The 21,879-nt window shown below is 53.8% G+C and overlaps 9 protein-coding genes across 9 annotated transcripts; 4 read left to right on the top strand and 5 right to left on the bottom strand.

The window, feature by feature from the left end:
- Window positions 1–349: 349 nt before the first annotated feature.
- J4E83_003929 (putative NRPS-like protein biosynthetic cluster) lies at window positions 350–3,981 on the top strand (the record flags this gene model as incomplete). The annotated part of the gene is made up of 3 exons (XM_049330861.1): window positions 350–684; window positions 731–2,001; window positions 2,048–3,981. The coding sequence occupies 3 exons, from the start codon at window positions 350–352 to the stop codon at window positions 3,979–3,981; spliced, it is 3,540 nt and encodes a 1,179-aa protein (XP_049190278.1).
- Window positions 3,982–5,587: 1,606 nt separating this feature from the next.
- J4E83_003928 (uncharacterized protein) lies at window positions 5,588–6,566 on the top strand (the record flags this gene model as incomplete). Its single annotated transcript, XM_049330860.1, has 2 exons — window positions 5,588–6,091; window positions 6,144–6,566. The coding sequence occupies 2 exons, from the start codon at window positions 5,588–5,590 to the stop codon at window positions 6,564–6,566; spliced, it is 927 nt and encodes a 308-aa protein (XP_049190277.1).
- Window positions 6,567–8,757: 2,191 nt separating this feature from the next.
- Window positions 8,758–9,795, bottom strand: J4E83_003927 (uncharacterized protein; the record flags this gene model as incomplete). Its single annotated transcript, XM_049330859.1, has 2 exons — window positions 8,758–9,494; window positions 9,543–9,795. 2 exons carry the CDS (start codon window positions 9,793–9,795, stop codon window positions 8,758–8,760), a joined length of 990 nt encoding a protein of 329 aa, XP_049190276.1.
- An 897-nt stretch (window positions 9,796–10,692) lies between these two features.
- Window positions 10,693–11,652, top strand: J4E83_003926 (uncharacterized protein; the record flags this gene model as incomplete). The annotated part of the gene is made up of 3 exons (XM_049330858.1): window positions 10,693–10,865; window positions 10,975–11,115; window positions 11,169–11,652. The coding sequence occupies 3 exons, from the start codon at window positions 10,693–10,695 to the stop codon at window positions 11,650–11,652; spliced, it is 798 nt and encodes a 265-aa protein (XP_049190275.1).
- A 132-nt stretch (window positions 11,653–11,784) lies between these two features.
- J4E83_003925 (putative NRPS-like protein biosynthetic cluster) lies at window positions 11,785–13,979 on the bottom strand (the record flags this gene model as incomplete). Its single annotated transcript, XM_049330857.1, has 4 exons — window positions 11,785–13,096; window positions 13,146–13,665; window positions 13,719–13,805; window positions 13,964–13,979. The coding sequence occupies 4 exons, from the start codon at window positions 13,977–13,979 to the stop codon at window positions 11,785–11,787; spliced, it is 1,935 nt and encodes a 644-aa protein (XP_049190274.1).
- A 555-nt stretch (window positions 13,980–14,534) lies between these two features.
- On the bottom strand, window positions 14,535–15,390 carry J4E83_003924 (uncharacterized protein; the record flags this gene model as incomplete). Its single annotated transcript, XM_049330856.1, has 3 exons — window positions 14,535–14,843; window positions 14,896–15,230; window positions 15,282–15,390. The coding sequence occupies 3 exons, from the start codon at window positions 15,388–15,390 to the stop codon at window positions 14,535–14,537; spliced, it is 753 nt and encodes a 250-aa protein (XP_049190273.1).
- A 674-nt stretch (window positions 15,391–16,064) lies between these two features.
- Window positions 16,065–16,643, bottom strand: J4E83_003923 (uncharacterized protein; the record flags this gene model as incomplete). The annotated part of the gene is made up of 1 exon (XM_049330855.1): window positions 16,065–16,643. One exon carries the CDS (start codon window positions 16,641–16,643, stop codon window positions 16,065–16,067), a length of 579 nt encoding a protein of 192 aa, XP_049190272.1.
- A 166-nt stretch (window positions 16,644–16,809) lies between these two features.
- On the bottom strand, window positions 16,810–18,831 carry J4E83_003922 (uncharacterized protein; the record flags this gene model as incomplete). Its single annotated transcript, XM_049330854.1, has 2 exons — window positions 16,810–18,540; window positions 18,607–18,831. 2 exons carry the CDS (start codon window positions 18,829–18,831, stop codon window positions 16,810–16,812), a joined length of 1,956 nt encoding a protein of 651 aa, XP_049190271.1.
- Window positions 18,832–19,178: 347 nt separating this feature from the next.
- J4E83_003921 (uncharacterized protein) lies at window positions 19,179–21,570 on the top strand (the record flags this gene model as incomplete). The annotated part of the gene is made up of 4 exons (XM_049330853.1): window positions 19,179–19,218; window positions 19,270–19,322; window positions 19,377–19,782; window positions 19,835–21,570. The coding sequence occupies 4 exons, from the start codon at window positions 19,179–19,181 to the stop codon at window positions 21,568–21,570; spliced, it is 2,235 nt and encodes a 744-aa protein (XP_049190270.1).
- Between the last annotated feature and the right edge of the window lie 309 nt (window positions 21,571–21,879).

The following is a 21,879-nucleotide window of genomic DNA, read 5'->3' as shown; positions in this document are numbered from 1 at the left end:
GGTGCAAGGCTAGCGCAGGGCTGATGATGCGCCCCAGACCCAGACATCCCACGCGTTTCGAGCCTTCGGTGGTGGGGGTCGCCCTGGCCGATGTCGCCTGAGTCGAGCATTTTGACGGGATGCGTCATACCTCTTCTCTTACTGTGGTGTCCATGACTCCAAAATCTCCTTCCGTTCTTCAATTTCAAAGGCTGTGAAAACAATCATCACTCCAAGCCTTGATCTCATACCTTCTTGCATTCAGTCACATCCCAATTGACATCCGCGAACCATCTACGCGCATGCGCACACTTACAACGCGACCCCACCATATATTTCCTTGAACATGCAGGAACAGGTACGCGCGACAATGGCTTCACTTACTAAGGGAAGCATCCCGGATCCGACTGCGGACCTCCACTGGTCTGATTTCAAGGGACCCATCCACGAGATCTTCGCAGGCAATGCTCGCAAGCATCCCGAGCGGCCATGCGTGGTAGAGACGGCTACCAGCAAGACACCCGAGCGCAACTTCACATACAAGCACATATTCGAGGCTACCTCGGTACTAGCCCATCATCTGGTGCAAAATGGCGTGCAGAGAGGGGAGGTAGTCATGATCTTCGCCCATCGTGGCGTGGACCTAGTGGTCGCCATTATGGCTGTTCTGGCGGCAGGAGCGACCTTCTCAGTACTAGACCCGCTGTGAGTCTAGCTTATCAAACAGCTAGTGACCTACTGACATCATTAGATACCCCCCAGACCGCCAATGCATCTATCTCGAAGTCTCCCAACCACGCGCACTCGTAGTCATCGACAAGGCCATCCGTGAAGCCGGCCCCATCTCAGAGCAAGTGAGGGACTACGTCAAGGACAATCTACAACTGCGGACAGAAGTCCCCGCGCTCGAGCTCAAGGACGATGGAACCCTCGTGGGAGGCTCCAAGGACGGAAAGGACGTGTTGGAGGAACAACAGAAGCTCAAGGCCGAGTTGCCAGGAGTGCTGGTCGGTCCAGACTCAACACCCACACTTTCCTTCACATCAGGATCAGAAGGAAAGCCCAAGGGTGTCAAGGGCCGGCACTTTTCGCTAACACACTACTTTCCATGGATGGCAGAGACATTCGGACTGTCTGAAAACGACAAGTTCACCATGCTCTCTGGCATCGCCCACGACCCTATCCAGCGAGACATCTTCACACCACTTTTCCTCGGTGCACAACTACTAGTACCCAGCAAAGAGGACATACAGCATGAGAAGCTCGCCGAGTGGATGCGCAAATATGGCGCGACAGTCACACATCTGACACCCGCCATGGGTCAGATTCTTGTCGGAGGCGCTTCAGCTGTCTTTCCAAGCCTGCATCACTCCTTCTTCGTAGGCGACCTGCTAATCAAGCGCGATTGCAGGAGGCTGCAGAACTTGGCACCCAACGTACGCATTGTCAACATGTACGGAACCACAGAGACACAAAGAGCTGTCAGTTACTACGAGCTACCGAGCTGCTCCGAAGCGCCCGAGTTCCTTGATACCATCGGTGAAGTCATCCCGGCTGGTCGTGGCATGAACAACGTTCAGCTTTTGGTAGTCGACCGCGAAGATCGCACAAAGGTTTGCAAGCCCGGTGAGAGTGGTGAGATATACGTGCGGGCCGGTGGTCTGGCCGAGGAATACCTGGGTCTGCCCGACTTGACTGCTACCAAATTCGTCGACAACTGGTTTGTGGACCAACAGAAGTGGGTAGATGAAGACAATAAAAAGGTGGAAAGCCAAGGAGCCGCTGAGCCATGGCGAGAGTTCTACAAAGGTCCACGCGACAGACTCTACCGCTCTGGAGACCTGGGCCATTACTCTGAGGATGGTAACGTACACTGCACAGGCCGAGTCGACTCGCAAGTCAAGATTCGCGGCTTCCGTATCGAGCTTGGTGAGATCGACTCGCATCTCTCTGCTCATCCTTTGGTGCGTGAGAACGTCACACTGTTGAAGCGTGATGCCTATGAGGAGCCAACACTAGTCAGTAAGTTTGAACTTTATCCCAACTCAAATGTCTGCTAACATAATAGGCTACATCGTTCCTGAGATGAAGCGTTGGTACGACTGGCTCGAGGAGCGCGGTGCGAAAGACAGTGATTCCGTCGATGACACCAGCATGGTCACTTTATTGAAGCGCTTCAAGTATCTGAGAGACGATGTGCGAGAGCATCTGAAGAAGAAGCTCCCTGCATATGCCGTTCCGTCAATCATCGTCCCACTCATTCGATTCCCGCTCAACCCGAACGGCAAGATTGATCGACCGGCACTGCCCTTCCCAGAACCAGCGCATCTAGCAGCGGCAGGTGCAAGGCGACCTTCACAGTTGGGTGCAGCCTTGACGCCAACTGAGAAGACCATGGCCGGTATCTGGGCTGAGCTTCTGGGCGACCGCGGTGTGACAGCCGACGGAATCAGCGGAAGTGATTCCTTCTTCGACCTCGGAGGCCACAGTATCATCGCTCAGCAACTGCTCTTTAAGATCCGGCAAGAATGGAGAGACATTGATGTACCAATGACCACAATCTTTCAGTACCCAACGTTGCGCGGCTTCTCGGCAAACATTGACCAGGCTATGGACCCTATTGGTCTGCGTCTGGACACTGCAGAAGCCATTGATGAGGATCCAGAAGACGAGGCCTACTCTGCCGATGCCAGAGAACTCGCTAACCAACTGACCGAGTTCAAGACTAAAGAGCCGCTGAATCCCAAGGAAGAAGTACATACTTTCCTCACTGGCGCGACAGGCTTCTTGGGTGCTTACATTCTACGAGACGTCCTATCGAGGCCCGGAAAGGTTACAGTACTCGTCCGTGCAAAAGACATTGATGCTGCACTCGGCCGTGTCAGGCAAACCTGCTCTGCATATGGCATCTGGGAAGATAGCTGGGAATCACGCCTGGAGCCTCTCGTGGGCGATCTAGAAAAGGAGAACTTTGGCCTTGAACCGAATACTTGGAACAAGCTTGTAGACTCTGTCGATGTTGTCATCCACAATGGCGCATTGGTACACTGGGTATTGCCATACTCACGTCTTCGCGGACCTAACGTCATCTCCACCATGACCGCTCTCTCAATGTGTGCTGCGGGCAAGCCCAAGAACTTCGGTCTTGTCAGCTCGACATCAGTGCTTGACACGGACTACTTTGTCAAGTTGTCCGAGAAGAGTCTGGCCAGTGGTGGGACAGGCGTTCCTGAAGAAGACGACCTGGAAGGTGCTCGCAAAGGCTTGGGCACTGGTTACGGTCAATCTAAATGGGCAGCTGAGTACCTCACACGACAGGCTGGTCAAAAAGGGTTGAGTGGCTGCGTCATTCGTCCCGGCTATGTCTTGGGAGACCCAGAGTACGGCACCACCAACACCGACGACTTCCTCGTGCGTATACTCAAGGGTTGCATCCAACTCAAATCACGACCCGACATCACAAACACCATCAACATGGTTCCTGTGACTCATGTTGCTCGCGTTGTTGTGGCATCCTCGTTCAACCCGCCCATCGCGCCCCTAGGAGTCGCGCAAATCACATCACACCCCCGTATCACCTTCAACGAGTTCTTGGGAGCCCTTGAGAACTTTGGATACAATGCTCCTCTTGTCACCTACCCAGAGTGGAAGCAAAACATGGAAGCCTATGTGTCTGACCGCTCTGGTACGAAAGAGGAGAACGCTCTCCTACCGCTGTACCATTTTGTTACTGGAGACCTGCCTGCTGATACCAAGGCACCTGAACTCGACGACAAAAATGCGGCGGAAGCATTGAAGAAAGATCAAGCATGGACAGGCGAGGATTGGAGCAAGGGCGGTGCGGTGACGGAGGACACTGTAGGTGTGTACGTCAGTTATCTGATCGAGCTGGGCTTCATGCCGAAGCCGGAGAAGAAGGGCATCAAAGAGCTGGTCATGAGCAGACTGACGGATGCTATGCGGGAAGGTATGAAGCTGGTTGGCGGTCGAAGGGGTGTCTAGATCATCCTTGTCAGACCCTGTAGTGCACATTGAGGTCATGTTTAGCAAGGGATCTGATCTTCCATTTAGAAGGAGATCGAGAAAAAGCACAATATTTTCATATTAACCAATGCCGCAATCAATGATCAGCATGTACACATGTCGGAAGTGCCGGATGCTCGTGGTTCATCGCGACGTCCTCATCAAGACTAACACATAGTTCGTTGACGCTGGAGTATGCAGGTGCTTGGGCGCTCCTTCCATCGCGACTTCCATTTACGTCGAGTGACATCACAGCCCCATCGACGTTACAACACCCCGCCCAGCGCCATAGAGCATCCTTCCTCGCAGTGCCAGCTGCTAACCGACGTTTGCCTTGCAGCTTACATTTCTTTCCATTATTATACCCGGTTCGCTAACGTTGTCCGCGGGGCGGAACACAACTCCGCCATGCTGTGTATTACCACCGGCTGTGGCTGCAGCAGAACGCTTATCGCCAGATCACTAATGAATCCGATGCCAAGGAGCACGCGGTGAATGCAACAACACTGAGGTGGACGTCACTGGCAGCGCTTCGTGCTGTATGGCATGAGGCATTACCAAAGGAATGGTAGGTTTGAGCCGGTCACAACTGTCCCTTCGATCAGGGTGCGAACAGCATGCCGAGAAAGCGACGGGCTTATTCAGGTCAAAACAAAGCACCTGATAGAGACCAAGCCAGCATAGCCAGCGGACGCCAGGACAACTGGCGCCTTCAACAGAGTATCTGAGCTTCTCATGTGCCAATGCCAAGATCGAGATCAGCAAGGCCAACTTCGTTTCAGCCACGCTTGGAGCCCGGATTCAGACTCTGCAAAGCAACTTGCAGCTATTTCCGCCAACAAGCGCTATCAAATGCGCTCCGCCGTTCCGACTTGGATTGGCGATGCGACACAAGGAGTGCTCGCGACGTTGCACCGCGGGGCCGTAACCAGCCGCGCCTCTGTGGTCCCCTCCGTCATCTAGGCGGATTGGAGAACCGCATTGGATTCTTGTGGGGTGTCATGCCTATGGTACAACAGTCCACGATCCGTGGGTTCAATATTTCCTAGGCACAGCTTCACGCATCCAGCGAACAGCCTAGGCGGACCATGGTAGCGCTTGTTTCCGGCTTGGCGCGTTCTCAGAGGGCATTGCACACGACGACGAGGTGCACCAGCGTGCGACGGTCCGTTTGCTCAGCGTTGCTCAGCATCGTCGGCGCGAGCCAAGACAAAGGGCGAAGATGATAAAGATGAGAGCTGGGGGCTCCAACGACATGAGGCCAGGTCGCTGCCGCGAATTCCGTCTTTGGTCTGAGCGGCGTCTGGAAGAGAGTTGCGCTGGGACCGCCCACGCGAGCCGTGATTGGCCGTCCCCGTCTTGAGATGCTCTGCCCAGCCCCAATGCCGAGCCTTGGGGATGAAAGCCAAGCCCAAGACCTTCTCCCAAGGTCTTGAGAGCGTAATTGTATGTAACAAGAGTCTTGCCTCTCCTGAGGGAAGTCTCCGCCTCTTCTATAACATGCCCGGCACCTCATCGACTTCGCATGTCTCAAAGGGTCGTCTGATGCCCGTCAACCAGTGACGTCGACTACCAATTGCCGGCAATGGAATCCCAGCGTCCGCCGGTGTCATGTTCGGCCACTCCCCCCCAGCAGAGCCAACCGCTGCACCAGCTATCAACCAACACATCGCCCGACGAGTACAACTACGCATACAACGAGAAGGAGCCATACCAGCGACAACAGACCATCCGCATAGACCGTCACAGCAAGTCGAGTTTTGGCCGTGGCCATGATTCCGTCATCTCGCACCCGTTCTCGCCAAAGGCATCCTCTGCGCCAAGCCCCTGCAGCAGCATCTCCTCGATCGGCCAACAACGCAACTCAACAGCAGAGATCCGATACTCCAGCAGATCAGAGATAGAACGAGGAAGCATACAATATCCACAACAAGCGCATCTTGATCCCGAGAAGCATGGCTACGGTTCGTCGCAAGGCCGCCGATCTCCAAACCGTGTGTCTGCGGCTGGACCAGACGGCGATGCGATCGTCTACGACAAAGGTGCCTACCATGAGAAAGGCCCAGAGGAGAAGGCATGGCAATTACTGGTATGTGTTCTACTTTCTCGAAGCCTTATGGAGCGTGGCTAACAAAATGCAGTTTTGGCTTTGCGGCCCCTGTGCTTTCCTCTCCGGCGCCATCGCTCTCTGGACGATCTTCGCCCTCCTGATCTCACTCGCACTAGCACCATTGCGATTCTGCACCAAACGCCCATCATTCTCGGAACAAATCACAGCCTTCCTCGCACCAGCGCTGAACTTGCAGCTACACCTCGTCTATTCCCACGACTCAACGACTGGTTACAGCGCGCCCATGCTCGTCGTCATTCACCTGTTTTCACCAATCGTCGCATTCGGTGTCGCAATCGCCGCATGGACCGCTGCAGGATTCTGGTTTTTCTCGTTGATATTAGGAGACCCTGGAGGTCACGACGGACACAACGATGGCAAAGAGAGCATCGTCGGCGTACGGAACTGGTGGGAACGATGGCTCTCAAGGGGACTGCGAGAGACGCATGTTTGAAGAGAAGGCTATTGCTACGACGACGAGTTTTTGTTTTTACCGTTCGCTCAGTGATGGGACGAGCGATGTTTAAGCGGCATATACCATGGCGTACTTTTGTTTTAGGGGCATCGGACATGAAGGACTGCTGATCTGGGATGACAGCACGGCGTTATTGGGCCTCTCTGTGTAAGAGTAGGAGAGCAAACGGAGCTCGACATGATATACCCCATTTTCCTCGAATACCACAACATCTCTACAACATCTCTCGCACATGTTACTCGCAATTGACAGCTTACCTCGTACGAAACACTTTACATCGTTACATTTCCAAGCAGGTTACCCGCGCTTCCAAGCCACTACCCACGCCTTACCAAGGAGTCCAGGCGCAAACTCACCCGAACTCAGCCCCTCGGCCCCTCCAATGCTTCGAGCAACGCCACACGCGTCCAAGACGCATGGCACCCAGAGAGCGGAAATCCAGTTGCCCCGACCGCCCGATCCAATCTAATTGCAAGCCACACATGGGGATTGAGCATGTTAACAGCCCAATGCTTACCGCCGCTCCGCCCATTCCGCTACATGTGTTTCGACACGTTATCTGCTCACCGCAACGTGGACTTCTTCTTGCGGCAGACTTGCCGTCCAAGACTCGTGCCAATACCGCCCAGGTTCCGCCGCGGATACGCTGTTTGCGCTATGGGGCTCCGCTCGGGCTTGGGGTTGGGATAGAAGGAAGGGGTGGGAAAAGCAAGGGCGGTGGTGGAATGTTGGAGGGTGTAAACAGAGTACATGTTTGGGCAGTGGAATTGAAGGTCTTGTGAGGGGTGATGAGCTAAGAATCTCTTAATATAAGCCTAACCTTTGTCTACATCATCTTGCTCATCACTGAGTAGACACGCGCATTCCTCGTAGTGAGTAAATCATCCCACCAACCCTCCACAGTGACACAAACCAGGTATCCCCATCACAACCGCCAAGCCCAACACCAACACGCAATGCACCAAGAACCCCAAGCAGTCGTTCGTAATAATCCTCTCGTGATGAGCGGAATAATCTCGTACCCAGGCGCATCCATACGTAAGAAAGCCAAGACGTATTACGGTGGGGTTTCGCCGAGTGAGTGACCCACGGACAGATGTGGTTTCATGTGGTTGCGCGTCGCTGGCGCGTTCGTTTTACGAACGCTGAGTAGATGTGTATGTGCAGTAAGGCAAAGGCAAAGGAAAGAAGTGGCCGGATACAAGACGGGTAGGTCGGCTTGATAGTAGTCTTAGGTGGATAGGATAGAGTTCTGTGGGTGTGGCGCATATGTCCTGCTCATTCCCCGATTCCCGATTCTTGGGGAACGAACAGTTGGGTGATGAGTATCGCAGTTGGTAGATCGCCAGCTCACGCGGGTAGAGTTGCGATCATTGTACATGTCCCCATACTGCAGTCTGGCGATATCAGACCGATTGCTTGGAAGTTAGGTGATGAGCAAGATGCTCGAGGGAAAGTTCCGCGCGGAAAAAGGGCCGAGGAGATGAAGCTATCTTTCTCGGTCCTTTTCCCTTTCCTTCTGCGAGCTGCGTTTGCGTTCGTTGCCAATGTGAAACCGGGATGCCCATCTGACGTGTGTCTGGGCATGCGGGTAGCACGGCTTGCGCTGTTTATGCGACGGGTGTGATCGTCGCTGTGTTATGTGAGGGTGCGGCGCGCGGTGTGAAGAAGCGCTGGATACATAGGAATGGTACGCTGATCGTGTGTATATGCTTAAGAAAGTATTTGTATTCATTGAGCTGAGCTTGCGTTGGGGTTTTGATGCGCAACTATAGATTCGTGTTCGTATTTATCGTGCTCGTGACGTACTCTGCTACGATCTAGAATTCCTTGACAAAGACATTAGGGCATTAGACATAAGAGTAAACGTATGTGTACAGAAAAAAGTATGCATGGTACAAGAAGAGGAAGAGGCGGAGAATGCGGCGTTCCGTCCGCGTTCATACCAAAGCTTTGGCTTTGGAGCGGAACTTGTGTGCGGGTCGTGAGACGGTATGTGTAAGGTCTCTGTTGTCGCATTGCGACTCGATTGGATGTTGGCGATACGAAATGACGCATTCGTATACAACTGATCGTGTAATGCTGACGAATGTTGCTTTGCTTCGTCGTTTTGCTCTTGCCAGTTGTGGCGTGATATGTGGTCGTGCTATCGTCTCCGGTTGGGAAAACTTCAATCGTTCCCGCTTGAATGTACTTGTCGTATGGTAATCTGGCTCTTCATCTTCTTATGGCCTCTACCCCGCATAGTCTCTCTTGCCATACAATTCTTCAGGCACTGCTCAACGATCGAAGGGTCGCTGTCGAGAAACTGCTCGTTCAAGAACCAGCTCGAGCTCCTCTGTACGGACAGCCGTAAGCAACTCCTCTCACTCCCGATTTGCTTCTGGAAGTAATGATCTAGGAAGGCGTAGGAATCGTCAAAGGTCTTGTAGCAGCTGTTGCATGCAAAGGTCGCTTTGTCGTTTGTCGCCATTGTGTCGAGCGCAATGTGCGAGGTGAAGAGTATACATCTGGATGCGGGCAGTCCGGAGTGAGCGGCAACGGATATGCACGCATCGCAGTGTGGGCATATCTCGCGGTCGTCGTGTTTATCGTGTGGGAAAGCTTTCTTGGCGCGTAGTGTGCTCGATTTGGACTCTTTGAGGTCTTTCCGCAGGTTGTCTGCGAATGGGCAGAACTCTACTCTGAAACGTGGAGGGGGTAGAATGGGCGATAGGATTGGCGATTCGAGGCGTGCGTATTGTTCGCGTAGGGCAGTAAGGCAGGCGCGACGGACGCTTTTGGCGGTCGTAATTATGTCGTCAATGGGTATCGTTGGTGTCGAAGAGAAAACGCTGTCGTAAAGTGGTTGTCTGATTTCGTATTGGATTCGCAGGAGTTGTGCTGAGAGGATGGTGTTGCATTTTGCTACACATGGTCAGTCTCTATCATCTCGGGGTTGAACCGCGTACTTACTGTCGCCTTCCTCGAATCGCGCCCCAAATCTTGCTTTTCCTTGCTCCATGATCCTTTGAATCTGTCCCCCTAGGCGCAGAGCTTTGCCAACAGCATCGTCGCGGTTCTTCGTGCCGAGACACAACCATTTGGAACGCGTGCGACGATGCCGCGCCTGCCACTGTTCGTACGCCTCATGCGCATCTTGGAATTCGCGATCGATGTCCCATAACGTGAGAGACCCATGTGTCGATTTCTCCCACGAGACAGCCATGTTAGACATTACACCAGAAAAATACGCGTATAGAATCGCAAAAACAAACAAACAAGAGGAAGCGGGGAAAGCAGGCGAGCAACGAAGGTGAGTTTCAGAAGGGAACGACTATCCTTAAAGCAGGAAGAGGTCTACCGTATGGGGAAATATCTCCAAACCGCACGATCTCGATTAAGACGTAGAAACCTGAAAACGCAAGGGCATTGAGAAAACAGGGTCCACAAGCTTGCGGGTGCTGCGCTGGCTTTACATAGAGCTGCGAAATCCTGCGTCATGTCACCTGCAGGTACCAGGGCCACCGCATAGGGAGGCTCGCAGGCGTGGAAATTAACTGCATATCCATTGCCGTGGCTGTGTGGCGGGTCTGGGCGACATTGAAGGATTGAAGAAGCGAAAGTTGCTCCGGCACCTCATCCTCCTTTCCCAATGGTACGCAAGCTCATATGCGCCGCCGACCAGGAACGACAGGTCCATGTGGGAACATGCTGGTCCGTGAAATTCAGAGAAGGGAACTATAGCTGGTAATCATATCGCGGGTGCCGAGGATCGTGATGAAGATGCAGGGGCAGCAGCAATGATCCCTCGCGCCATGGTCCGAGCACTCCCGTATCCTCCGATTAAGGACGCCTTATTCGAGTCGTGGCACGCTACGGTAATGACAATCACCGCTGCATTGAATTGGCCTTTGATATGGTCGTGAGTGTTGTTCATGCGAGCGGCGTGTCGTCGCCTGTCAGCCTATCGCCGGTGTTATTGAGTGAAGCTTCGCTACCAGGGTTGCGCCGGATTGAACCCCACGTCTCTCGTCGTGTCGTGCCCCACCATGGAGATCCTCGAGCTTCACTCCTGCTTGCTGGCTTCCTCTGTTGATTGATAGTCATACTACATCATACAACAATGTCTACCGGCCACTCACACGAAGGCGCGTCGCATTCGCATTCGCACGAGGCTGCGGATCACGGCCACACGCATGAGATCCTCGATGGGCCGGGGAGCTACCTGGGCCGCGAGCTGCCCATCATCGAGGGAAGAGACTGGGAAGACCGGTCCTTCACTATCGGAATTGGAGGGTACGATGGACCCCGTGTGACACGTAAATGTCAATATACTGCTCGGCTGACATGATGCAGGGTTGGCATGGCAAGATGTACTATATTCTCATGATACTGACCAGCCTAGACCAGTAGGCTCGGGCAAGACAGCCCTCATGCTAGCCCTCTGCAAACATCTCCGAACGCGCTTCTCTATAGCCGCGGTAACAAACGACATCTTCACGCGAGAAGACTGCGAGTTCCTCACCAAGAACAACGCCTTGCCCGCGTAAGAGCAGCCACAATACGCACATTGCCGGGGCATGTTTGACACGAGTATAGTGAGCGCATCGTCGCTGTCGAAACGGGAGGCTGTCCCCATGCCGCTGTCCGCGAAGACATCTCCGTCAACCTCATGACGCTCACCAACTTGCACCAAAAGTTCAACACGGACCTCCTGCTCATCGAGTCCGGCGGCGACAATCTCGCTGCCAACTACTCGCGCGAACTCGCTGACTTCATCATCTACGTTATCGATGTCTCGGGTGGTGATAAGATCCCCAGGAAGGGTGGTCCGGGTATCACGCAATCAGACCTGCTGGTCGTCAACAAGATCGATCTTGCCGAGGCGGTCGGTGCGGATCTGGGTGTTATGGAGCGGGATAGCAGGAGGATGCGTGAGGGTGGACCGACTATCTTTGCGGTCGTCAAGAGGGACCAAGGTGTGGATGCTATTGTGGACTTGATTCTGTCTGCGTGGAAGGCCTCTGGTGCTGTGCAGGCCAGGAAGGAGAAGTTCGAGCCTACGTTGATGGAAGAGAAGTGAAACGACAATGAAGACGCGACAGTGTCACAAACAAACCCAGTCATGGCTCACGCGTGTTCGCAGACATGATGTTTATTACAGAACGAAGACGCTACGATTTACAGACTAAAAGCAATTATATACTGGGGAACCTTACAGCTTGGCACCACCCTCTACATCTACACTTCCCTTCAGCAAATCCCAATCCGCCATGGTGAATACAACATATCCATCATCACCGCCACTCTTGCCTTTTCCAGACCCAAGAGCAGTCGGGTGCCAGTACATGGTATCGTATTCCGCCTCTTCCTTTCCTTGCTCCCTCGCCTCTTTATCCGCCCTCTCCATAAGCTTCCTCAGATCGATACCATCATTCCTCAGCGGAACTTTGTTCTGCTTGTTGTTGTGCATCGTAGTTTGCTGTTTCTGTATCCTCAAGAAAACAGGCACTGCGTATTTCGGCAGCTTCTCCTTCGCGTGCGCAAGTAGCGCGTTGAAGTTGAATGAGTCGAGATGTGCGGGGTCGATGTAGATGGCTGCACATCCTGCGCGGCCGTCGTAGCCAGGCACTTCGACACCATAGACGTTTGCTTCTTGAATCCCGGGGAAAGAGCCAAGTGCCTCGCTGACTTCAGCTGTGCTCACGTTCTCCGATTTCCAGCGGAAGGTGTCGCCGAGGCGGTCCATGAAGAACCAGCGGCCGTCGGCGTCGCGGCGGAGAGCGTCGCCTGTACGGTAATACAAGTCGCCTTTCCTGAAAACATTGCGTTCGAAGCGTTTCTCAGTAGCATCCGGGTTGTTCCAGTAGCCGACAAAGGCTTGCTCGCTCGGCATCTGTACGAGGATCTCACTGCCCTCCTCGTAGGACTTGCGTTTGCAGAATCCGGTCTTAGGATCGCGCAAGAGGTCTCCGGTTACGAAATCGATCTCGACTGGGACGTAAGTGTTATGGGAGCGCCAGCGCTCGATGATACCCTGGTGTCCAACTGAAGTTGCTGTGAAAGGCCCACGCGAGCCATTGAAAAGCGCCATGACGCCCTCTGTGCTGTTGAAGAACTCGCCGACGATCTCGATGCCGAAGCGATCGACAAAGCGCTGCCATACATCGGGACGAAGACCATTGCCGAACATGGCTCTAACATTGTGTTTCCGGTCGAGGTCGCTAGGAGGGGCGTTGAGAAGGTAACGAGCTGTCTCTCCTACGTAGACAATGGCGGTAGATCTCGAATCGCGTACGTCGGTCCAGAATTTCGATGTAGAGAACTTGGTGCCGATACAGCATGTAAGGCCGGTGACCATGCAGACGAGTGCCGTCGTGCCTCCCGTACCGTGGTATAGCGGCATGCAAACATACCACCTATCGCCGTTCGGTCCTGTTTTTAGTCCCATAGCACCCACACGCTGTGTCAAACCAACGGCTCTTTGCGTCTCGAAGGGGCAAGCTTTCGGGTGTCCAGTTGTGCCACTGTTGTAGTTAGCATTGTCCTCTTCACAGCACAGCGGCGGTAACTAACCTTGTATAGAACAGGAAGAGCGGGAACTTTCCATTCATGCCCGCCCTAAGCTCATCCTCAGGCTTAGTAGGTTCCAGCCTCGATATCTCTCCCTTCAACCCGGTGTCCAAGACCAGTACAGTCATGCCCAGCTCGCTCTCCAACCTCTCCCTGACAGCTTCGATGCGGTCTCTGCACTCCTGGTCTTCATCCACAAGCAGCACCTTGGCGCCGCTGACTTTCAAGCAGTGCACCAGCGCATCGCCTGCGAGGTTGTAGTTGATCCACGCCGGCGCGCTTCCTATGCTCCAGCTACCCAGATGTGCAAAGAGGAACTCCGGCCGGTTCATCATGTACATGGCAAAGAGCTGCCCGGGAACGACTCCATTCTGGCGGAGGTATTGGCCGTATCGGCAGGCGTTCGCGTAGGTTTCGGCCCAGGTGTAGCAGCCGGTTCGGGACCAGATGCATTCTTCGGTCGAGGGCAGGCGGTGTACTTGGGCTTCGAATTGGTACCACAGAGATTGGCCTCTGCCTTGTGCTGTTGTCTTGTTAGAACGTGGGTGGTAGGAGGCATACGCAGCTTCGGCTTACCATTCTTCTCGAGATCGCGCGCGGCCGCTTTCAGGACGCGTTGGCCCTTGAGGTCTTTGGTGATGTGGTATTTGGCGTCGATGTAGGCTGCAGCGGCAGTAACGCCTGCGATTGCGCCTGCTACAGCTTGAGGTGCTTCAAACCTTCGTTAGCTAACATGTACGATAACGGTCGTGTAGAGATGGTCGGGAGCTGGATGGGACGACAAGCGCGCCACGGCCGCTACACGAGATGGGAACACGCACCGATCGGGAGAGCCATGATGAGATCTTCCTTGTATGTCTATGAATGAAGAATGTACGTGAAAGATGCGCAGAGAAACACTGAAGGTAAATGTCGCGACAAAAATGCGCCGAAGTCTGCCCAATGCTTCTAGATAACCTGCGACATGGCCATCCGCAACGTGATCAATTGCCGACATGCCCTCGGTCTCCCAACCGCCGTTCTACGCCAATGCACGCGGCTGGCGGCCCCAGAGTACCTAACCCCACGTGTTGAGCCCCACACCTACCCGTAACTCTACTCTTGCAACCTTTGTTGCCATTACTTCGGACCTTTTCCACATTGACCATGGGTTAGATACTTGGTGATGGTTAACCCGCCTGGGCATAGGATAGCTGGCGCAGCCATACCTATATTTAGGAAACCCAAGGCTGCTAACAACACACTCACAGTCACAGTCCAGGAAGAAAAGTTCTTCTGTCCTACGTTATATTGTTTCGTATCGACATTACCGGTATTCATACTAGAGCTTCGCCTCAGAACCCCTAGCGGAATGAGCATTCTACCTACATTACCGCAGCTCTTCCATTAAACTCACATATGCTTGTGGAAGAAATCCAACACCATCTTGTATCCGCGCTCGTACTCCTTCCTGACCTTCTCCTGCGAAAGGTCACTGCGCGCCGCCATCCAGCCGTGGATCTGGTCTGGGAACCACTCAACCACGTGAGGAACCTTGATGCCCTCCTGCCATTTCTTGACGTCATCCTTTGATTCGTCGCCTGACGGAAGCATGATGTATGGGATCTTGATGCCGGGCGCGTCGTCGCCGGCAACCATGGCGGGGTGGCATGCTGCTGCGACCTTGAACTTTGTGCCTTCCATGGAAGACAAGTTGACAATCTGTATAGTGTTAGGCAATACGTGGGAGGTAATCTAATCAGCTTTTCCATACCTTTCCGCCCCAGCAGAAGCCGATGATAGCCCACTTCTCAATTCCGTACTTCTGGGTGAGTTCATCGACAATCTTCGGAATGCGCGGCAAAGTCTTTGGGGGCGCAGCCTGCGACTGGAAGAACTCGCCCATCTTCTGCTCCTTCTCCTTGGTGTCCGGGGGCATCCAGGAGATGTCGGCTGGCTTGCCGTCGAAGAAGTCAGGCATGAAGACCTGGTACTTCTGGCTGTCGGTGTAGGCCAAGATATCAGCACCTTGGAGTGTCTGGTTGAAGAATCCAAAGATGTCGTAGACGACTAGAATTCCTTGCTTTACATCCTTCGGGCCGGTTTGATCTGTTGAAAGTCAATTGCGGTCCGTGGTGATGTCGTGGTGCTGGAACGTACAAGTCTTCAGTCCGTCTGCCTCAATGTAGTCGCCCTTTGGTTGGTAGCCCTCGCTGACTACAGCGGGTGTGTTGCAGCATGCCTGCGACTGTGTAGATTCCGTCGACATCGTTGCGGTCTGTTGTTTGGAGATGGCGAATAGCCCTTGTTTACGTGAAAGTGCTGTCTGATGAAGTGTAAAGGATCGTGGTACCGCGATTGAAATTCTCAGTAACTTTTGAGGTGAAAGTCGAGCAATTGGAGATTGAAGAAGTGAAGTTGTTCGGGCAATGACGCGCATTATGAGTTGCTAAGGTATTTGTCAAGCTGTCAACGACGGTTGGGTGGGGAACTGAGCACCGCGGCTACCCCACCATGATGTCACCAACAGCTGCTCTTGCCCGAGACGATGAACATCGGATATCATCTGGAAATGACGAGAAAACTACATGTAATCATACAACAAAGACTCAAGACACCGACCCCTCCATCAAGTCCACCAATCGTAGTCGCGATGAGAATCCAACCGCCAGTTTAAACAGTCCCCCGAAATCGTATCTTCTGCTTCCATTTCTCACCACATGCGTCCTAAACTTCAGCTTGCACTCATCTAGATCACTCTTCCACTCGTAGGCACGACTTCGAAAAAGGTGATGACATTGACCGCCATGATCTCCGGCACGATCCTGCTGTAGAACAATTTCACCTCACCATGATTTCACTTCTCGGTCAGCGTCTTGCCTACGAGCGAGACATCGCTCGATTTCATAGACTATGTCACCTCGGCAGGATAGGTTCGATAGACTACCGACGGAGTCGGCGCTTTCCTTCATAATGTTCCGCTTGTCTCAGTTGAGCGGCCCAAAGCCTTTTCCTGGTCTCCTCATCAGGCGCCCGAGGCATCATCTCGACGTTCACGATGATGTTACCATCATCAGTCCTTCTTGGCAAGGCGCGCCTGTAGAACAACATCGTTTCTGACCAGGGCTCGGCGGCCATTACGCGCTGGGCTCTCTTGAGTTCAGCCAGATGCTCATTGAGATAGGCATGTACTTCGGTAACAAATTGCCGCAACGTGATGTGCTTCCCGTCTTCGTTCTCGATGATTAGAGGAGGTGGGGGTCGATAGCCGTCCTCCTCAGGGCTAGAATCGTACGAGAGGTCGAACTTTTCGAGACATTCGCGGCTGTTCACCTCGATGCGGCTCAGTCCAGGCTCGCTAATCTCTTCGTTCGCATAGGGGTGGTCGATCAGCGGGACAATCTTTTCTTCGTCTTTGGACCCCACCACAATCTCAATATCGTGCCAGCCGGTCAACAGATTCCATCGTAGCCGGCACAGGAGGTCCAGGCGGATGCAGTCGTCCACCAATTGAGAAGGCATGACAGCGTAAGTTGACGTGAGGCCGAGGAATGTGCCAGGAAGGATTTTGCAAATTGGGGGGTGAAAGGTGAATGCTGAAGGTATCATGAGAATGTGGCGTACTCCAATAAAATACATGAGTTCCAAGACCGCTAGGGATTTACCCGGGCCTAACTGGATTGGCTATCTAAGCATCCAAGTTCAGCTTCTCTAGCAAGGTGTCTATCTTTCCCAGCAAGATTTGATAATTCATCGCATCCTGAGCAAACTCATCACCAACTTCCTCGCCGTCTAAATTCCTAATCACACCAGCAGCAATCTGTTGCTCAACCGCCGCGATGTTCTCGTCCTGCTGTACACTGTCGGGTACACTGTCTTCTAATGCGAGATCGCCCATTGTGTCAACGAGATCTCCCTCGGTACTAGCTTGCATGGCTGCGTTCTCATCCATCATCTCATCCAGCCCGCTGTCTTCGAAGCGAAGCCTGAATCGTTCCGAGAGGTAGTAGCGAATATCGTCGACAAGTTCGACAGTGTCAGTCTCCTGACGTGCCTTGACGCGATTCGCAGATTCTTGCACCAGCTCTGCAAACTCAGGTTGGTCGATGTAGTGTTCCAGTCGATAGGCGATGTATCGCGCAGCAAATTCTTCGAGGCGTTGCACCCTTGTATCCCACCCGGCTCGAATAACTTCGTAAATATCCACGGCCTCATCGGCATCTGTAGCTCCCCGTGGGTTGTCTGACTCGACTGCTGAGGTTGCGCCATTGCCTAGCGCAGAGATGATGATGGCGGCGCGCTGCTTGAGCTTCTCGATGAAGAGCTGATCTGCAGCGAAGAGCACGTCGATGGCAATATCGAGTCCGAAGTCGGCGCGCTCGGTGTACATAAAGGTGAGTATGGTTTCCAGGACGGCTGGCGAGCAGTCAATGGTTACAATCTGCAAATGCGGTGTATCTTGTGCTTCTTTGAACTGCGAGCTGAACATGGTCAGGAAATATTCGGAGCGCAATAGCATAGCTCGATGCGCAGGGAAAATGGTCGATTTACGGGACGCTCGTTGGCGGGACGGCGACCTCGAACGTGAGCGACCTGATCCGACAGGTATGCCTAGAAGAGGCCCCGGTGTGCTTCGCACAGGCGGCGTAGATGACTCCGACGGCCCTGGTGACCGATCTGTGCCATCGGAGTCTTGGTCCTCGTCATCGTCATCGGCGCGCAGTAATATATCGGCGAAGATGGAGTTTTCCCGGTCCCATTGTATACTGTCCACTTTTGCGGTGTCTACGACTCTTTTATGCCGGAGGACGTTGTTCTTGAACCAGCCCTCTAGCTGATCTCTGCCGCGTTCTAATTCTTCTGCTCTTCGCTGGCGTAATAATCTTCGATCGGAGACTTCTGTTATATCTTCAAACAAGCGTTCTATCTCCAGCTGCTTGCCAATCTTGTCTATGCCTTTCAACACAACCAGCTCCTGCTCGTCACTCAAACCATGTAACGCTCTCCGTATCGAGACTTCCTGGAAGTACAAATACTGCAACGCCACACCTAGCGATTCGGCGGGTATAGTATTGGGAAGTTTCCACGACGTTGTGTTCGGCGCTGTCTCGAGCTTCTTCGCAAAGTAGGGCGATCGTGCGGCGAGGAGGAATTTGTGGAGGTGGAACTCTTGGCCGAAGGCTGTTATTGTGATGTCTGTTGTCTTGGGCGACGGTCGCGTGAGAAGCGAGGTAATATGTGCTGCCAGCGGTTGTAAGGGATTCGAGGATTTCGCATAGTCGTAGGATAGCAGTAGGTTACGTATACGGTCGTTGAGCGCGTTGTATAGACATCTCTCGCCTTGGAACGTGTCGCGTTCGCAGAGTGCACCGTTCTCGAGGAGCAGGCGTATGACTTCGTAGTGACCGCATAGACTAGCCTTCAGCGGTCAGCGCTCTGAATTGGATAGCGAATTGTTTAGATTTGAAATCGGAGATTGTCTTACTAAGATAAGTGGGGTGTAATCAAACCTGTCTCTTGCGTTGATGTTTACCCCGGTCGATATCATTTCCTGGCAAACCTTCAAGTCGCCCCGCCGGCATGCTTCACAGAAGACCCTGAAATCCTCGCTCGTGTCCAGCGGATTCTCTTCCTTGAGCTGGCCCGAGGAGATCGCCTGGGCTTCGGTCGCGAGGGCGGCCTCGATCTCGTGCTTCTTCTTGACGTCCATGGCTGTGGCGAGAAGGAGAGGTCCTCAGTAACGGCGACATGGTGGAGGTGAAAGTGACTATGGCTCTGCGATGACGAGTGGCGGCGGAGATCGGCGTGACTATCGATAAGAGCAGTGACAGGGGTGCGTGCGCCTGGCAACTGCAACACGTGAGGCGCGTGCAGCGTTGCTGGGTTGACGGGCGTTAGCGTAAACAGGGCCAAACACCAAGGAAACTTGGCTTCCATCCCACCCACTGTACATTACATACATCCCTCGCTACCTCCGAGCTCTACTAACCCAGCAGCTTGCTACCCTATCCTACCTTAATAGTTGCATGTCTTTTGAGCAATAGCAATACCTTCACCATGCCCGAGGAAGAAAAGTACGATGTGCTCGAGAAGATTGGTACGGACCGCCCCCGATAGGCGCAAGAGGACGCATACTGACGTTGTATAGGCCATGGGTCCTTTGGTATCATCCGCAAAGTCAAGCGGAAGTCAGATGGCTATGTAAGCAGCGACGACGAAGCCTGCGCGCGCGACGACGTGCTAACCGCCGCCTAGATCCTGTGCCGCAAGGAAATCAGCTATCTCAAGATGTCGCAGAAGGAACGCGAGCAGCTCCAGGCCGAGCTGTCCATCCTCAAGGAACTCCGCCACCCCAACATCGTCGCCTACTTCGAGCGCGACCACATCAAGGCATCGCAGGACCTTCACCTCTACATGGAGTACTGCGGCAACGGCGACCTCGGACGTGTCATCCGCGACCTCAAGAACAAGAACCAGATGTGCGAGGAGGAGTTCGTCTGGAGCATCTTCAGCCAAATCGTCAGCGCCCTGTACCGCTGCCACTACGGCGAAGACCCACCTGCGGCAGGCCGCAACGTCATGGGACTCGTTGGCAACGCGAAGCCTGCCCGTGACCCGCGCAAGCCCATGATTCTCCACAGAGATCTGAAGCCCGAGAACAGTCAGTACCTGGTCATCTCCACGTCGCGTGACTCTGCGCTAACAACTCACAGTCTTCCTTGGCGATGACAACAGCGTCAAGCTGGGCGACTTCGGTCTGTCCAAGATCCTCCAATCCCACGACTTCGCCTCTACCTACGTCGGCACGCCGTTTTACATGTCGCCTGAGATCTGCAAGGCCGAGCAATATGGTCCTCACTCCGACATCTGGGCACTCGGGTGCATCATATACGAGATGTGCACAAAGTCACCACCCTTCAATGCCAAAACACACTTCGAGCTCATCTCGAAGATCAAGCTGGGCCGATACCCCGACATACCGGCCTGCTACTCGGCAGAACTGCGCAAGGTCATTGCAAGCTGCCTGAACACAACGCCCGACAACCGACCAGACACAGCCGCACTTCTCAACCTGCCAATCGTCAAGCTTATGCGCAAAGAGCAGGAAGTCGTTAAGCTGGGGCAAGATCTCCGTGAGCAGCGTATGCTGACAGCGAAGCGGGAGAAGGAGGCAAGCGAAGCCATTTCACGGATACGCAAAGAGTTGGACGACCAATTACGACGAGAGTGGGAAGTCAAAGCACAGTTGGAGATTGAGCGACAAGTGAAGCTACAAACGGAACAACGAGTACAAAAAGAGCTGGCTCAGCTCCAGGCGACCTTCGAGGGAGAAGTGAACAGGCGGGTAGAGCGCGCCCTGAAGATGTACCCCAACCGTCTGAGCACATCGCCAAAGCTGGCTCCTCGGTCCAATACGCCTACTATGGCGGCAACAGAACCAACGTCTGCTTTGTTCTCAGCAGAGTCCGATGGTGCCGTTAAGAGCGGCTCGCAAAACACCCTCAACACAGACTCCGACTTCGCCAGCGGAACAGACTTATCGTCACTCTCCCTGGACGACCACACCGAAGATGTTACCATCGCAGCTAAGCCAAAGGCAAAGCGACCGTCCCGCGGTCCCCTCGTCCGCGCCCGCACAATGTTCTCTCAACCCTCCACCACACAAGTACCCGACTCTCCCATGGATGTGCAGATGGCTGAGCCGTCGCCGGCACCTATCTCACTCAAGGGACTCTCGCTTTCCCCTCGTCGCAACCAGCAACCTAAGCAAAACATCTTCGCTGCTGCTAAGGAAGGCGCGAAGAAGTGGGAAGCTGACGTTCCCCCGTCGCCGACTGAGGCAGAGTGGAACGCCGACTTCGACGACGATGATGATCTTCCTGTTCTGCCATCGCCAACCCGCGCACGAAGCGCCTCTGGGGGTCGTCCTATGAGTGCGGACCCCTTCAAGGTGCTCGCAAATGCCCAAGCGCCACTGTTGAAGGCCAACGGTCGATTGGGAAGCACACCAAACCTCCTGGGTCCCAGAACTACAAAGCCCCGTCCTGTTTCCGCCGTACCCATCGTCGCTGCGTCGCCTTCTCGAACAAAGTCCAAGTCCACCGACACCGCATCAACATCGCCGCGCAAGACAGGCGCTACCACAAAGTCCATTCCATTTGCTGGACTCCCATCAAAGAAGGGCAACGAGGCATTCCGCGTCCAAGCGATGCGCAACAACGGCGGTGTCCAGGGCCGCACACTAGTCGAACTTCAACAAGCGCGCGGTATCCCTGTGCACACTATGAGTGAAGATGAGGGAGGCGCGAAGAAGGGCTTCGGATACAACGGCCGAAGGAGTCCCGTCAAGCGAACTGGCGGTATCAGCCCACCCGCAGTGTGGGACCCCGAAACGGAGCCGGAAATGCCATCTCCTTTCATCCAGCGCAGCAAGCGCATGGTCCGGTAGGACGGACGATGCGTGACAGCCCCGGAACGATTACGACATATACAACAACGACACGACGAAGGGTAATTAATGGGGTGTTTGGACACATAACATTCCACGGCGTTGGCGTGACGAAAGGAGGGCGGGCAAATACCATTTCCTTTGTTCCATCAAACGGAGTGGTGTCTGGCGTTGAGGATTGTGGATTGAAAGCGAGCGTATGCGTCGCGTCCCATCTACCATCTCTTCCCTTTGTCATCATCATTGCATCTGCGCTTTGTTTTACGCACATTTTCCACGAACGCATACTAGCATCTTTTTGGCGATATT

Source organism: Alternaria metachromatica (assembly GCF_023757995.1).
Source record: "Alternaria metachromatica strain BMP 0045 chromosome Unknown scaffold_6, whole genome shotgun sequence".
Taxonomy (NCBI): domain Eukaryota; kingdom Fungi; phylum Ascomycota; class Dothideomycetes; order Pleosporales; family Pleosporaceae; genus Alternaria; species Alternaria metachromatica.
The sequence above is the reverse complement of the archived record's forward strand: the minus strand, read 5'-3'. Positions and strand labels throughout refer to the sequence as shown.